The sequence below is a fragment of the Microcaecilia unicolor genome, chromosome 1, assembly GCF_901765095.1.
Source record: "Microcaecilia unicolor chromosome 1, aMicUni1.1, whole genome shotgun sequence".
In the NCBI taxonomy this organism is placed as follows: domain Eukaryota; kingdom Metazoa; phylum Chordata; class Amphibia; order Gymnophiona; family Siphonopidae; genus Microcaecilia; species Microcaecilia unicolor.
The window spans coordinates 179,089,935-179,107,716 of NC_044031.1; the positions used below are offsets into that span (position 1 = coordinate 179,089,935).

At 41.6% G+C, this 17,782-nt stretch overlaps 1 protein-coding gene across 1 annotated transcript in view; it reads left to right on the forward strand.

Moving 5' to 3' along the window:
- KCNH8 (potassium voltage-gated channel subfamily H member 8) overlaps window positions 1-17,782 on the forward strand; it is a 588,306-nt gene that overhangs the window by 135,006 nt on the left and 435,518 nt on the right. The window contains exon 2 of the mRNA XM_030202709.1: window positions 1,111-1,344. Coding sequence (XP_030058569.1) covers window positions 1,111-1,344 — 234 coding nt within the window. The remainder of the gene's footprint in view (window positions 1-1,110; window positions 1,345-17,782) is intronic.

Consider the following 17,782-nt stretch of genomic DNA (forward strand, 5'->3'; position numbering starts at 1 on the left):
TCTGGGAGCCTGTTTCGACACTCAAAGAGGTCGAGTGTTTCTGACAAAAGCTCAAATTCTAAAGCTCCAGTCCCTGATCCTTCAATTTCTGCGCTTGGTGTCCCCGTATGCGAGGGACTACCTTCAGATACTGGGGTCCGTGGCCGGTACAATAGAGGCGGTGCCGTGGGCCAGAGCACACACGAGGGCACTGCAGAGGTCGCTTCTCTCCAAGTGATCAATGCAAATGGGCTCCCTGCTCCAGAAATTGCCACTGCCGGCACAGGTGAGGGGCAGTCTCTGTTGATGACTCTTGAGGAATGAGAGTGAAGACCAAGAGTCTAATAAATATCATACTTGAAGCTCTGAGTGTGTGTGTGTGTGGGGGGGGGGGGGGGGGGTTCTGCCCATGTAAGTTCTGGCTTGATGTTAAGCTTTATTTCATACCCTTCAACCTGGTAAGCTGGTAACCTGGTATCATATATTTGCTGGGGATTTTTAAAATGGCACCCAAAGTTAGGCACTAATACCGTGCACAACTTTCAGCATAAAACACATTCTTATGGATGCAAGGGGCTGAAATGCAGATCAGAGCGGAAATACACTTCTATCCTATAACAGGGCACAAATGTGTGCCCAGTTATGGGATAGTGCCTAAGTGTATCCATATGCAACTGCAAAGAGGGTATTCACATGGGAGGAGTATGGATGGGTCAGGAGCATTCTGGAAAATTGTGTGCAGTATTATAGAATACCATGCATGCACGCCCATCTTGAATGCCAGAATTTACACTTGGTTTCAGTTGGTGTACATCCTAGTGCCCAAATTTTGGTGTCAAATTTAGTGAGCAGTATTATTCTATAAAGAGCACTCATCCCTGCACTGGGTGCAGATTTTTTTTGGTGTCCATATTTGGGCACCATTTACTGAATTTGGCCCTTTATCCACATAATTTTGGTAATACCAGCTATATTTCTGTAGTTATTGTGACCCTTTTAGCTTGTATGCTACTGTTAATTACAGGATGTTTATATTGATTTCTCCATTAATGATGTGTTTTAGGTATTATTATAATCATTTTAGTTTTCCACACAGAATGATTTATATTTTGCTTCTGTGTTCCTCAACAGACAGTAACTTCATCCTTGCAAATGCTCAGGTGGCTAAGGGATTTCCCATAGTTTATTGTTCTGATGGCTTCTGCGAGCTTGCTGGATTTGCCCGAACTGAAGTCATGCAAAAGAGCTGCAGCTGTAAATTTTTATGTGGTGCTGAAACAAATGAACAGATGACACTTGAAATAGAAATGGCACTGGAGGACAAGAGTGAATTCAAAGGAGAAATCTTGTTTTATAAGAAGAATGGTGAGTTGTTTTCTTTAACTGAATCCTTTTAGACTTAAAAGAATGTCACCTGATTTTGCACTCAAATATATTGTTTTTTATTGGTGTGCATTGCAGCCCCATTTTAGAAAGAACATAGAAATCAGAACTGAGACATCCAGGTCTGGACATGGAGAATTCCTGCAGTATTAAAAAAAAAAAAAAAGATCTACTGATGTAGAGCCTTTCTAAAATACATGCAAGAATTCAAGGGCTCTGTTTACAAAGGTGCACTAGTGTTTTCAGTGCATACTATGGGCATCTAAACGGTTGTCATGCACTAAAAACACTATCACACTTTTGTAAACAGGGACCCATGTGTATGTACCGGTTATGTGCAGCAGCAGCAGCAGCAACTCATTTTACATACATCAACATCTAAAACATCGACAAGCACATCTAAGTGTCAGCACATTCAAACTGGTATTTTAGAACATAAGTGTGTACTTGTTGATACTTAGATGGGTATGTCTGTCATTTTGGAAAACTACACATCTAAATATCCCTAATGAAATACTGAAGCCACAGTGTCTCTATACTAGTATGTTTGAGAGATAAAAACATTGAGGGATTTAAAGAGAGACCTCCCTCAGTCCCTTCTGTCCAGTGCTGTCCAAATCGAGCAACTTTACAAAACCTATTCTTACCTGGGAGCAGCTTTAAATCTCAGTGTTGATCTCTGTAGTCATAAACATGCATTCCTCTTCTGAAATGGGAAATACACATGTAGTTTTTTGTTGCACCCTAGAGTCTTCCAAACCATGCCCCCTTGCCATATCACATAATATAGATTTGGGTATGTAATTCCCAGCTTCATAAAATTGATGTTTCAATATTTATTTGATATAGATGTATAAATGCCTTATTTACATGTGTAAATCATCAATAGGGCTTCTAAAATAAGAGCCTTAACAAAGTAATATAGAAATACAAGCCTCGTTTAACATTCCCTCCTGTACAGTTGAATTGCTTTCCATTTGATTTTTGAGGGCATTTAATCAGATAAAAACTCAGTTGAAGACTCTTCTATGGTTATACAAGAACAAAAAACCCTGTGTCTTTCTCAAATCATTATGGGCCAAAAAAAACAAGTTAATTCCATCTTCACATTTTGCCTTCATTTAATTTTATAAATTATTATTTATAGATATACGATGACAGCAGCAAATGAGGAAACATATATCATAGTATACCTTCTTATACTATTTTTATTCAAAAATGCAGAGATAGGTATAGTATTTTGTAAATTCTAAATAATATATAGGTATCAGAAGAGTAAAACATCAGGCAACTCAGGAGTGGAAGCAAAATTAAAATCATGCCCTAACAAAGAGGTTCCCAAATCTTACTTGGGGAATCCTTAGCCAATTAGTTTTCAGGGTATCCGCAATGAATGTTCAGGAGATAAATGTTCATACAGTGTCTCCATTACATGTATATACATTGTGGAAATCTTGAAAACTTAACTGGCATGGAGGGGCATTTTCGAACGGGGATGCCCATCTCTAAGGGCGTCCATCTCTGAGGATGTCCCCGCAAAGGGGCAAGGAAACCCATATTATCGAAACAAGATGGGCGTCCATCTTTTGTTTTGATAATATGGTCGGGGATACCCAAATCTCAACATTTAGGTCGACCTTAGAGGTGGTCATCCTTAGAGATGGTCGTCCCTGGTTTTCGGCCATAATGGAAACCTAGGACGCCCATCTCAAAAACAACCAAATCCCAAGCCCTTTGGTCGTGGGAGGAGCCAGCATTCATAGTGCACTGGTCCTCCTCACATGACAGGACACCAACCAGCACCCTAGGGGGCACTGCAGTGGACTTCAGAAATTGCTCCCAGGTACATAGCTCCCTTACCTTGGGTGCTGAGCCCCCCCCCCTAAAACCAACTCCCCACAACTGTACACCACTACCATAGCCCTTAGGGATGAAGGAGGGCACCTACATGTGGGTACAGTGGGTTTCGGGTGGGTTTTGGAGGGCTCACATTTACCACCACAAGTGTAACAGGTGGGGGGGGGGGGGCCTGGGTCCACCTGCCTGAAGTGCACTGCACCCACTAAAAACTGCTCCAGGGACCTGCATACTGCTGTGATGGAGCTGGGTATGACATTTGAGGCTGACATAGAGGCTGGAAAAAATGTTTTTTAATTTGTTTTTAGGGTGGGAGGGGGTTGGTGACCACTGGGGGAGTAAGGGGATGTCATCCCCAATTCCTTCCAGTGGTCATCTGGTCAGTCCAGGCACCTTTTCGAGGCTTGGTTGTGAAAAAAAAGGGACCAAGTAAAGTCGACCAAATGCTCGTGCGGGACGCCCTTCTTTTTTCCATTATCGGCCGAGGATGCCCATCTCTTAACCACGCCCCTGTCCCGCATTCGGTACACTGCTGACACACCCCCGTGAACTTTGGTCATCCCTGCGACGGAAAGCAGTTGAGGACGCAAAAAATCAGCTTTCGATTATGCCGATTTGGGCGACCTTGGGAGAAGGATGCCCCCATCTCCCAATTTGTGTCAAAAAATGGGCATCCTTCCCTTTCGAAAATAAGCTAGTGTCCCCTGGGATAGGTTTGGGAACCTGCAATCAAAGCGGGTGAGAACAAAGGTGAAGGGGGTCTATGTACCATCCGGTGTTAAAACTAGCACTGTAATGTGAAGTACTTCCTAATTTAATTGTTAATTCTAAATGTATGAGAAGGCAAGCATATTTATATTGCTTCTTTAAGTCATGTGATTAAGGAGGAAAATACCTCAGGTGTTCGGCTCTTTCTTGTGAATTGTTTTCACAGAACTGCTGCGAGAACTTCTTCACCAGTCTTAAAAACCTCCAATTGTGATTTTTTTCATCTTGATTCTTATAAATTCTGTTCTAGAAATGATTTTTTTTATGTGTAAAGCTTTCAGCTGAAAGGACATTAGATATTGTGCTGGAGAAAATATACGGGCACTTATCTTAATTCAAAAATGTTTCCCAGCATTTATCCCAACAGAGCGCCTCTGTTTCACTGAAAGCTTCTTTGGGAGATAACCAGCTATCTATGTGCCATTTCAATATATTCTTTCCAATCCACTTGTCCTGATTGCAGACTCATTGGTGCCTAACTTATTTTATTTGAGAAAAATAAGTTAGGTGCCATGTTTAAATTAGACCTATCAGTAGTAATCACCAAGTCTGCAAACAAGACACATGGATGGAAAGAATATATTGAAACGGCACACACGTTGCCGGTTATCTCCTGAAGAAGCTTTCAGATCCTGCAGTGCCTGTTAGATTCTATCTGTTAATGCTGTGGTACAAATTTTTTAAACCTAAGTGGAAAAGACTATGGAGATTAGTTGATAAAATTTGCTTTTTATATTTTTATTTTACCTAACACTAACCTACAATTCCTCCTTTAAACCCCAATCTTTAAGTTCCCAAAGCACAAAGCAAAATAGCGTTCACTTACCAGAGAAATGTTCTCTTCTCTCGGAACATCTCAGAAAGAAAGTTCAGTGGGACCTTTCCTCTTTATATAGTTTTGAATCTAAGGGGCCTCTTTTAAACAGGCTCTTTGAAGCTGACTCAGCAACCTATGCAAGTATTCTACTTCCCACACCTTAATTAACACTTACTTGAGGTCGCTGGATGAGCTACCTCTCCAGCAGCCAAGGAACAGAAAATAACTGCCTTTTAGAACAAGAGTTTTTGGCTGTTTAGTTTCTACCTCTAGAAAAGGTTTCAGTTTAAAACTATGGGAAAAGGGTTTGTACACTGTGGCAACTAGTTAATGATGCTTGCCTCTCTCTCTCTCTCTCTCTCTCTCTCTCTCTCTCTCTCTCTCTCTCTCTCTCTCTCTCTTTTTATTCCCCCTTAATACTAAACTAGATCCTGCAGTGCCTGTTAGATTCTATCTGTTAATGCTGTGGTACAAAGTTTTTAAAACTAAGTGGAAAAGACTAATGTAACAAATAATTAAATAAATCATGCACTGATGGTTCATTCAAAAGTATCTGGTGTCGGGCATTCCTCTGCAAACCCTGGAATGGAAGATCATGACCACGGATGTGTCGCTGTCTGGTTGGGGGGCTCATTGCCTCCAGCAGACGGCCCAGGGCATTTTGACCTCGACAGAGGCGTCTTGGTCCATCAACCGCTTGGAGTAGCGGGCGATTCATCTGGCTCTTTGGGAGTTTCTGTCTCTTCTCCATGGTTGCCCACTTCGAGTTCTCTCGGACAATGCGACGGTGGTTGCCCGGGTGAACCATCAGTGAGGCACCAGGAGTGCACCACTAGCGCGCAAGTGATCTGTCATTGGGCAGAGACTCATCTCTCTCTCTTGATGGCAGCTCAATGATCATACTGGACAATTTACTATCCTCTTTCCCCTTGACCTTATGACGCCAGATTCACTTCTACCTAACTTGACCACAACACAATCTTGTATTTGTTATCAAGCAAAATGGCAAATGCCTTTACGGTACTTTGTAAGCCACATTGAGCCTGCAAATAGGTGGGGAAATGTGGGGTATAAATGTAACAAATAAGTATAGCGGGCTCACAGAATGTGCAAGCAGACTTTCTCAGTCGCCACCAGCTGGAGCCGGGGAAGTGGACACTCTCCCCTCTGGCCTTTGATCAGATAGCTGCCCATTGGGGGATTCCGGTGATGGACTTAATGGCCACCGCATTCAATGCGAAGGTTTCCCGTTTCTTCAGCAGGGGAAGAGAACTGGGCACGTAAGGCATTGATGCTCTTCTACAACCTATGCCTGCTCTATGCCTTTCCCCCGTGGCCTATGATGGGCAGGTTACTGACTCGCATTGCCAGTCATCCCGGTCGAGTGATCCAGGAGGCCCCGGATTGGCCCAAGCGTCCCTGGTACGCGGATATGGTCAGGCTCTTGTTCGATCGTCCTCTCCGGCTCCAGGCGCAGGACAGTCTCTTGCTGCAGGGACCAGTCATGATGGAGGATCCCTCCCCCTTTGGTCTTAAGGCCTGGCCCTTGAAAGGGCGAAGTTGAGAAGGAAAGGGTATCCGGATGCAGTTATCGCTACGATGCTTCAGGCTCAGAAAAGATCCACCTCGATAGCTTATGCTAGGGTGTGGCGTACCTTCTATTCGTGGTCTGCGAGTTCGGTATTGTCAGTGGCTTCGGTATCGGTATCAGTTATCCTCGCGTTTCTTCAGGAGGGTGTACAGAAATCACTCTCGTGAGTTTTCTTAAGGTGCAGGTGGCAGCTCTGGCATGTTTTAGAGGCCAGCTTCAGGGGGCGTCGATCGCCTCCCACTCGTTTTTTGAGGAGCGTAACGCGGTTGCGTGCTCCGCACGTGCCAGTTCTGCCATCCTGGAACCTTAATCTAGTTCTCAAAGCGCTTCAGTGTCCGCCTTTCAAACACTTATCGGGGATTACGGTTAAGGATCTTACCTTGAAGGCGATTTTCTTAGTAGCCATTACTTTGGCTCGGAGAATTTCAGAGTTGCAGGCTCTTTCTTGCAGAGAACCCTTCCTGCGCTTTACGGAGGCGGGGGTATCGATTACGACAGTTCCTTCGTTTTTACCCAAGGTGGTTTCTCGTTTCCATTTCGGGCAGTCTCTGCATTTGCCGACTTTTCGCTGGGAAGATTACCCCGAGCAATTCCGGGCTTCTCACTGCCTCGACGTGAGACGGGCTCTTCTCAGGTATTTGGAGGTGATGAATGAATTTCGTCTTTCTGACCATCTCTTCATCCTGAGGCAGTAAGAAGGGTCATATGGCTTCCAAGGCCACCATAGCCCGTTGGGTGTGGGAGGCCATCACTTCGGCCTACGTGGCATTGGGTAAGCAAGCCCCTGCACAAATTCATGCTCATTCTACGTGAGCTAAGGCTTCCTCCTATGCAGAGTCCTGTTTGGTTTCTCTGGAAGATATCTGCAGAGTCACTACATGGGCTTTGGTCCATACGTACACTCGTTATTATCGGGTGGATGTGACAGGTCGGCAGGATGCGGTGTTTGGCTCGTCGGTGATTTCTGCGGGGTTGGGGGTGTCCCACCCTACTTGAGGACTGCTTGGGTACATCCCACAAGTCTCTGGATTGATCTGTGGACACTATGGAAGGAAAAATTAATTCTTACCAGATAATTTTCTTTCCATTAGTCCCAACAGATCAATCCAGAGCCCCCCCCCCCCCCCCCCCCCCCCCCAGATTTACTGTCTGCGATTTTATTTCAGTTGGATAGTTTTTTGTGGGTTTCATTGTTGTGAATGTTCCTTTGTTTGGTTAAATAATAAAAATAAATACATTTGGAAGTGGTGGAAGTATGTTGGGCATTTGGTCTGACGTCAGGAGAGTTTTCTATTTGTTTCAATTCCACTGCTTTGGTATCGTTCATACTGAGGTTTACTTGGCTGCACAGGTCCACATATAGCACACCTCGGAGGTTCTCTCTATTTCCACCTGCTGGTAGAGGGACACAACCCACAAGTCTTTGGATTGATCTGTTGGGACTAATGGAAAGAAAATTATCAGGTAAGAATTAATTTTTCCGTCACATCAGCTCCCTCTGTCTCCTAAATCAGCTGGAAAGTTTCCCTCCCTAAACAATGTATTCACAAAGTAAGTTATCCAACATACTATACTATTTCTTTTGGAATACTCTTCAACAAAAACAATGGACATAAATCTAATAAAAAAGACTTATTTGCTAATTCTTTTAGCTTAGTTTCAATCTCAAGTTTCTTAAATCTCATTAAAAGCTAACCAAATCCTATCTGTTGGTATATTATCACTTTGATTTTCTATAGCTTTCTTAGAAATGAAAGAGCCACTATGAAGAGATTATCTTATTTTCTCCACTTTGTCAATATTTCTCCACTTTGTCAATAAAATAGCGAGTTAATGCTTCTGCTGCAGGTTGCTGTATTTCTGAAACTTTAGTCACAAGTGGAGTCCTATTGATGTTATTATTGAAGATTCTAAAAAGCATTTTGTGTTCTGAGGTCCCTCGCCTATTAGTGAAAACAGGTCATAGCAAACACACATAAACCCCTAAGGTTGGCTTCTAGTATAGCTAGTTATCCTAGTTCATAGCAATACACAGCAATTACATGGCAACTATACAACCTGGGTGTAAGATGACCCCAGATGTCCAGCAGGTGGCAGAGTGTTCTTCAGGTAGATCAGTCAGACAGGCAGAGCAGGAGCTGCACTTCAGATGAGATGTAAAGCAAACAGACATATGATTTTATATCTGTTTCCAACTATTGGCTGACAATGTACAATCTATTTATATATTGTTATATTTATGTTACTATTTTATTAATGTATGTTCACGAATATTCAAACTATGAATGTTTTTTGCCTATACCCCTGATGCAGGTGGTTTTGCCGAAACACAGACCATGTCGGGTATGTTTAGTAAAGCACTGATTTGATGCCCCTTATTCTTGAAGACTCCTTGTGCTCTTTTGCTTATTCCATTAGGCTCTGCTTTAGAGTCTGTCTTTTATATTCCCAATATATCTAAACCATACATACAGTTATTAACAGTGATCAACACAAAAAAGTGAAAAATGTAATCACCATCAATCATAATGAAAAGTTTTCTCCTATATTGCCTGAAGGTAGTTTTCCTATTTTTATGTAGGTTTCTGAGTTTTTTTTTCTAGTCACAATGGCTCCCATAGAGTATTATAATTGCTACTCTGCTATAACTACACTCCAGTTCAGAGAAACACCAGCCTTAGGCAGGTATGAATCAATTCTAGTCTGAGAGACTTTTAATAGTGAATATACAGTACAGCGCATATGGTTGTTGTGTGAATAGGTATTTTTTGGCATGTCTCTGTGTTGAGCAGATGGTGTTAATACAGCATCTGTGAAATTCAAAAATCTTTATTTTGGGGATGACAAATACCTTGGGTAAGAGATGGGTGCTCTGCCAACTATTCACTGAATATCTGTTTTCATGACAGTTGTTACTTTTTTTTTTCATTATCTGCCCTTTATAGAGCAAAATGTTTGAGTAAATAGAATCCTATTCTCTGCCTATTGTGTGTGCATAGACTGATGAATGACCTGCTTACTATATTGTTCATAGTCACTGTAAGGCAATTTATAATAGTCTTTCTTTAAACCTGTTAGCTGGAAATAAAAGAAAAACAATGCATGATTTCCCCTTGAAATCATGTTCTGTAAGTTCCAGATGTTATATGAGGTATCAATTACAGCCATCTACCTGATGGCATTTAGGATTTTAGAATATTAATTTTTTCTTCTGAGCACAGTAAATTAAAATGTTTCTTAAAGCAGTGTTTCCAAGACCTCTCCTTGACACACCAAGTCAGTCAACATTTCAGGATAGCCATAATAAATATGACTGAGATCGATTTGCACACATTAGACATCTGTTATATGCAAATCTATATTATGCATATTCTTTATACTAATCCTGAAAATTTGACTGGTTAAGTGAATCTCCAGGAAAGGGTTGGAAACATAGTTCTAGTGGAATTGACAAAATAGGGGCCTAAAGGTATGTCAGTAATACCTACTAAAGTCTGGTAGCACTATACAAATGCTAATAATAATAATGAAGTCAGAATATTGTGCAAATTAAAATCCAGAAACTTACATTTGCTCATTATTCCACTTATTGACAGCATGACATGGCACCATTGCACTGCCTCAGTATTTACTTCAGACACATGTCTGAGTTCAAAGTATATAATGAGATATACACTGCTAGCATTTTTAAAATTGTGATAATGAGCAATGAGAGGAATTAAGTATAGTAACAACCTGACCATTTGTTCAACAGAGTTATTCCTGTTTATACTGCTAACAATGTATCGGCTTCCTGTAATAGAGTGAGACTGCCAGTATTAATCCAGGAAGATTTTTGCTATCTTCTTCATCTATTCTCTACCCTGTCTAATAGTTGAGTATACAAATACCCTTTTAGTTCTTTCCAACTCAAAAGAAGCTGGAAAGAATTAAACAAATGGGGAGAAAAATGTCTGGGTTTTTTTTGTTGTTGTTGGGGGTTTTTTTTGTCTGTGTGTCTGGGGGCAAATTAACTCAGAAAATGGAATGGAATGAGATGAAACCTAGCATGTGAGAAAAATTAGTAAAGAGAAAACTCTAATTTGAAAATGGGCTAAATAAGACTTTGGATTACAGCGAAATAAGACCCCTTCCTCCCCACCAAAATGATAGTGCCAGCTTCTGTAGCATAGAAACGTACTTGCAGTGAGACACAGAAGTTAGGAACTCACTTCTTTCAACTTACCTCTCTCTTGTTCTTTGCGCTCCCAGATCACCCCATCCAAGATATCAAGATATTTATGCATTTAGCCCATGCCTTTTTCATAGATGAGCTACATTCATGTATGTATTTTCTTTTCCTAGTGGACTCATTTGTACCTGAGGCAATGGAGGGTTAAGTGCTTGCCCAAGATCAGAAGGAACGACAGTAGGATTTGAACCTGGCTCTCATCCCACTGCTTTTACCATTAGGCTATTCCACCACTCCAGAACTACCACTCTGAACCTGCCCCACCTGCACCAAAAATGTCTCCACCAACTAAAACAACCTCCTCCCCACAACTGCCTGACCTGCACTAAAATGTCTCTACCCTCAAAACTAACCCCCACAAGCTTTTATTTTTTATTATAATTAAAGCTTCCTAAGAGCAAGTTGCTAATTAAGTTTACTAGTAAAGCCTGCCGGATAGACTTTACTGCAGATCCCTTCATTTACAACCACTTTTCCAATTTTTGTACTTCCAGCCTGCCAGACAGACCCACCTGCAATTTTATGTTTCCTCTGTCTCTTCACTTTTCTGCAAATAAGGATCTCCTGTGTTTAACCTAGATTTGTTTCTGTTTAAAAATCTGTTACCATTTTAAATTCTACCAGATAATTCTAATTTTCCACCCCATATTGGGGGTGGGTGGGGGGGACCTGAGGTTGTTGCTTAGTCTACTTCCTTGAGCTTCATATTAAAACTCCTTACTTTGTAATTTCATTTCCATAGTAAATAATAATAATTAAAAAGATTAGCATATCTCCTCTCTCAACTGCTTTGAATGTAGTTGCAAAAACCACAGAAAGGTGGTATATCAAGTTCCATTTCCCTTCCCCTTTTCTTTATAGATGAGTAACTCATGCCTCAACTTGTACCTCTTTGTTGATGTTCTCTACACAAACTTTTTCTAGGTAACTCAAGAAAGGAAGAGATTTTGGATTTTTCTCATGCCTCTTTACAGTTGTAGCTCAAGGTGAGTTACTTTCAAATATAAGAAGTGTGGAGGAGTAGCCCAATGATTAGGACAGTGGGCTGATAACCAGAGAAGCCAGGGTTCAGATATCTCTGCCACTCATAGTGATTGTGGGCAAACCATTAAACCCTCCATTTATTTTGATACAAGCTTAGATTGTAAGCCCTCTTGGGACAGGAAAATAGCTACTGTACCTCATTGTAATTTACTTTCAGCTACTACTGAATGAGGCACGAGCTAAATTCAATCCAGTTCACAAGCACATGACAGGATCCCAAAAAGCAGATCCATTTCTTTTTGTTTATACTCAGAAATAAGCAGTGGATTTTCCATGCTCAATGGCAAATAATGGGTTATGACATTTTCCTGTCAGATGTTTTCTAAACCTTTTTTTTGTGCAGTCTATGATACTTGCTTTGACCATATCTTCCAGCAATAAATTCCACATGTGACTCAATGCTCCCAGATGACATCTTAAAGGAGAGGGAGCTGTATAATTAATGGTTCCCTCCTTTCCTGAACAGGCTCCTCCCCCCACCCACCAAAGGTACATTTCTAAACAAGACCATACCAGTGGCCTGAGTTTCCAACTTCCTAATCCAGCTCATGGCAGCTCTGTTCTAGATCTATCCAGCACTGAACCAATGCTAATTGTCTTGATATTTAATCAAAGTGCAGATTTACAAATTGTCTTCTGCTGTGCAACTATCTTCATTTCAACCACTGCTAGAATCCTGGTTGCAGTATTCAGTGAGTTGTCTCTATTAGTTTAGCTGCCTCTACCAGAGCAACACACTCTCTATATAAAAGCTACTGTAAAGATTTTCCATTAGTCCAGTATCAAAAAAAAAGGCACAATGTAAATGCATGCAATGCCACTGCACACAGAGAAATTCATTCATATCAAGATCAAATAGTATCAATATTTTCTCATTCAGATTCTGAAATCTCTCAGGAATGACTGAAATATTATCCAGATCCTGACTTAATTCCTTTACCATTTTCTTTATGGGAAGAGGAATACTGAACTAAAATAGTCTCTAACCCTTCTTCTCTTCCTGCTCAAAATGAATCTCTATGAGAAAACATTTATAACCTGAGGTTTATTCAGAACATAAGGGAGTATCTTTCTTCCACAACAAGAAGCAGAAACAAAAATATTTATCTGACCACTTAAAATATATAGAAAACATGGAGGGGCATTTTCGATATGATATCTAAGTCCAACTTTGGATGTTTTGCTAAAAACATCTAAAATTCAAGTGGTAATATAGCCATTTTCAAAACATAAAAACAACTATCTTCTTTTTTCGAAAATGGCTATTTGCTATATATTTTTTGTGCTCTGTGTGCTTATTTTTTTGGTCCATTAAAAAAAAAAAAAGTCCAAGTGAATAATGCACAAAATCAAGCCATTGGGATGTAGGAGGAATTCTTAGTAGATTGGCCACACAGACATCCCAGGAAAGCATTGTGGCACCCTGGGGGCATGGTTGTGGACTTCAGATAAATGCTCCCAGGTACACATCTCACCATTGATCCCTTATCTTGTCTGCTGAGCCCCCCAAAACCCACCCAAAATCCACTATGCCCAACTGTACACCACTACAATAGCCCTAATTTATTTATTTTTATTTGTTACATTTGTATCCCACATTTTCCCACCTATTTGCAGGCTCAATGTGGCTTACATAGTACCGTAAAGGCATTTGCCAAGTCCGGTAGAGAAACAAATACATGGTGATGTTGTGGTCGATTAAGGTTCAGGCACAATGGGGATCGAAGAGAAGAGAGGTTATATAGAGGTGCATTTTTGACCGGGGATGGCCATCTCTAAGGGCGTCCATCTCCGAGGATGGCGCCGTGAAGGGGCGGGGCCAACTGTATTTTCGAACGAGATGGGCGTCCATCTTTCATTTCGATAATATGGTTGGGACCGGCCAAATGTCAGAGATGGCCGGGTTTGAGATGGCCAGCATCAGTTTTCGCCAATAATGGAAACCGAGGCCGGCAATCTCAAACCCGGCCAAATCCAAAGCATTTGGTCATGGGAGGAGCCAGCATTTGTAGTGCACTGGTCCCTCTGACATGCCAGGACACCAACCGGGCACCCTAGGGGGCACTTCTAAAAATAATAAAAAAAAACCATTAAAATAGCTCCCAGGTGCATAGCTCCCTTACCTTGGGTGCTGAGCACTCCAAATCCCCCCAAAACCCACTCCCCACAACTTTACACCACTACCATAGCCCTAAGGGGTGAAGGGGGCACCTACATGTGGGTACAGTGGGTTTTGGGTGGGTTTTGAAGGGCTCCCATTTTCCACCACAAGTGTAACAGGTAGGGGGGATGGGCCTGGGTCCACCTGCCTGATGTCCACTGCACCCACTAAAACTGTTCCAGGAACCTGTATACTGCTACGATGAACCTGAGTATGACATTTGAGGCTGGCAAAAAAAGTTTTTAAAGTTGTTTTTTTGAGGGTGGGAGGGGGTTAGTGACCACTGGGGGAGTCAAGGGAGGTGATCCCCCGATTCCCTCCAGTGGTCATCTGGTCAGTTTGGGCAAATAGAATGTTAGGTACTATTAGGAAAGGAATGTAAAACAAAAATGAGGATGTTATAATGCCTTTGTATTGCTCCATGGTGCAACCGCACCTCAAATATTGTGTTCATTTCTGGTTGCCGCATCTCAAAAAAGATATATTGGAATTAGAAAAGGTGCAATGAAGGGCGATGAAAATGATAAAGGGGATGGGACGACTTCCCTATGAGGAAAGGCTAAAGCGGCTAGGGCTCTTCAGCTTGGAGAAAAGGCGGCTGAGGGACGATATGATAGAGGTCTATAAAATAATGAGTGGAGTTGAACGGGTAGATGTGAAGCGTCTGTTCACGCTTTCCAAAAATACTAGGACTAGGGGGCATGCGATGAAGCTACAATCTAGTAAATTTAAAACGAATCAGAGAAAATTTTTCTTCACTCAACGTGTAATTAAACTCTGGAATTTGTTGCCAGAGAATGTGGTAAAGGCGGTTAGCTTAGCGGAGTTTAAAAAAGGTTTGGACGACTTCCTAAAGGAAAAGTCCATAGACCGTTATTAAATGGACTTGAGGAAACTCCACTATTTCTGGGATAAGCAGTATAAAATATTTCGTACATTTTTGGGATCTTGCCGGGTATTTGTGAACTGGATTGACCACTGTTGGAAACAGGATGCTGGGCTCGATGGACCTTTGGTCTTTCCCAGTATGGCAATACTTATGTACTTATGCACTGTTTTGGGACTTGGACCTAAAAAAAAAGGGACCAAATAATGTGGACCAAATTCTCGCCAGGGACGCCCTTCTTTTATCCATTATCAGCTGGGGATGCCCATCAAGCACGCCCCTGTCCCGCCTTCGCTACCCTTCCGACACGCCCCTGGGAACTTTGGCCATCTTGGTGACGGAAGGCTGTTGGAGCCGGCCAAAATCGGTTTTCGATTATACCGATTTGGCCGGATTCAGGAGATGGCCGGCCATCTCCCAATTTGTGTCTGAAGATGGTCGGTGATCTCTTTCGAAAATAAGCTGGATAGTGTCCATTACGAGCTTTGGTTTTGCTGTGCTGCAGAGTGTAGGCATTTATGTTGGGTCAGTAGGGTATGCCTTTTTGAACAGGTTGGTTTTTAGTGATTTCCTGAAGTTTAGATGGTCGTAGGTTGTTTTCACAGCTTTTGGCAGTGAGTTCCATAGTTGTGTGCTTATATAGGAGAAGCTGGATGCGTACGTTGCTTTGTATTTGAGTCCTTTGCAGTTTGGGTAGTGGAGGTTCTTCGTGATGATCTGGTTGTGTTTCTGGTTGGTAGATCTATGAGGTCTGTCATGTAGCCTGGGACTTCACCATAGATAATTTTGTGGACCAGGGTGCAGATTTTGAAGGTAATATGTTCTTTGATTGGGAGCCAATGCAGTTTTTCTCGGAGGGGTTTGGCACTTTCGAATCGTGTTTTACCAAATATCAGCCTGGCTGCTGTGTTTTGAGTGGTCTGGAGTTTCTTTGTGAGTTGTTCTTTACATCTCGCATAGATTCTATTGCAATAGTCTGCATGACTTAGTACCATTAATTGTATTAGGTTACGGAATATTTCTCTCAGGAAGAAAGGTTTTACGCGTTTAAGTTTCCACATAGAGTGGAACATTTTCTTTGTTGTGGAGTTCTCTTGGCTCTCAAGTGTAAGGTTGCGGTCGATTGTAACACCGAGTATTGGCTATCTGAGATATTACTACTACTACTTAGCATTTCTATAGCGCTGCCAGGGTTACGCAGCGCTGTACAAGTTTAACATGGGGAAGGACAGTCCCTGCTCGAAAGAGATATGGGTGAAGGGGGCACGTATATGTGGGTACAGTGGGTTTCTGGTGAGTTTTGGAGGCTCACAGTTTCCACCACAAGTGTAACAGATACAGGGAGGTATGGTCCTGGGTCCATGTGTCTGCAGTACACTGCACCCACTATTAGACTACTCCAGAGATCTGCATACTGCTCTAATGGACCTGAATATTACATCTGAGGCTGGCATAGAGGCTGATAAGTAATTTTTAACCACATCTTTTGAGGGTGGGAGGGGTTAGTGACTACTGGGGGATTATGGGGAGATCATCCCTAATTCCAGTGGTGATCTGGTCATTTAAGGCACTTTTTTGTGGCTTATTTGTTAATAAAACAGGTCTAGACCAAAACGTCTAACTTATAGCCCTGGATGTTTTTGTTTTGTACCATTATGGCAGAAAAATGTCCAAGTGTTAGGAACATCCAGATCCCACCCTTAACATACCCCTGATGTGCCACCTTGTGATTTGAATGCACCTATGATGGACCTCATAGAAAAACATCTAAAATTTGATTTTGAAAATACCAATTTGAATGTTTTTTATGAGAAAAATGCCCAAATGCATATTTATACCACTTTTGGGATGTTTTTCTCTTTTGAAAATTAGCCCCATAGCCCCATACAGGATCAACAGATTCATTTATGGCAAACTGTACTAACAATCAGATCTGTCTCTAAAAAGATGGATTCAAATTCAGCTATGGCATAGATTCAGTAAAGATCAGCTGTCTCATTCTTCAGTAGTGGTTAAAATTGTCAGTGCAGATTGCAAAGAAATACAGAGAGTTCTAATATGTTTCCTGGTAAAGATCTCAGATCACTGTACCATTTAGACATAAAGACTTTTCTAGCTATGCTACATGGCTCAATACATGCACATCAGCTTCCAAGGAATCCAGAGTGTTTCATCTAGCCTATCTCCCTATTCACAACATGAACTGGCAGCAATGCATGCCAAAGCAAATCAGTGCAGAACAGAATTTCTACTATAAAAAGAGAGATTTTGTTCTTTTCTTCTTACACCCAGAACAAACCCAACATTAATCTTTTGTAGGGCTGCATGTCGATTCAAATTTTTAATCGCATGCTTAATCGTGAATAACATTTTTGATTGCGGGATTAATCACATAAAGTATCTCCCTCTCATTTTCACCTGTATAGTGCAAAATATAGACTGCAATAATGTAAATTCTGAAAACTAACATACTTCATTTCAGTTACTAAACTAAAAATAAAATCATTTCTCTTACCTTTGTTGTTTGATGATTTTTTTTCTAATCAATTTTTTTTTGTAATCGTCTTATTCCCAGTCTCTGGTTTTGTTCCTCTGTCTGTGTTCTGAACTGTATTTTCAGGGCCTCCTCTCTCCTATTTATTTTCTCTCCTCTTCTCTTCTTCACTTCTTCCTCTGCAGCATTTTCTCTCCAGCCACCCCATGTTCTCTCCTACCCTCCCCCCCCCCCCCAGCACTGACAGCTTTTTCTTTCCCACTACCCTGTGACTATCTCCCAGACTCTTCCTTTCTCCTGCATATATTTTTATCTCATACCGCTGATCCCTTCCCTTCCCTCCCAGTGTTCCTGGAGCTTGTTCTCTCCTACCCCACCACTACTACCGCACACAGGCAACCTTTTCTCTCTTTCCACTCTGTGTTCTCTGGCATTTCATTCCCCGCTTCGTATGGCCCTTCAAACTTGCCTTGCACACACAGCGTCATTAAGCACAAACAATTTCCAAAAAGACTGGAAATTAGGACAAGTAATGAGCATATGTTCTATAGGCACCAAGAAGACTGGGGAT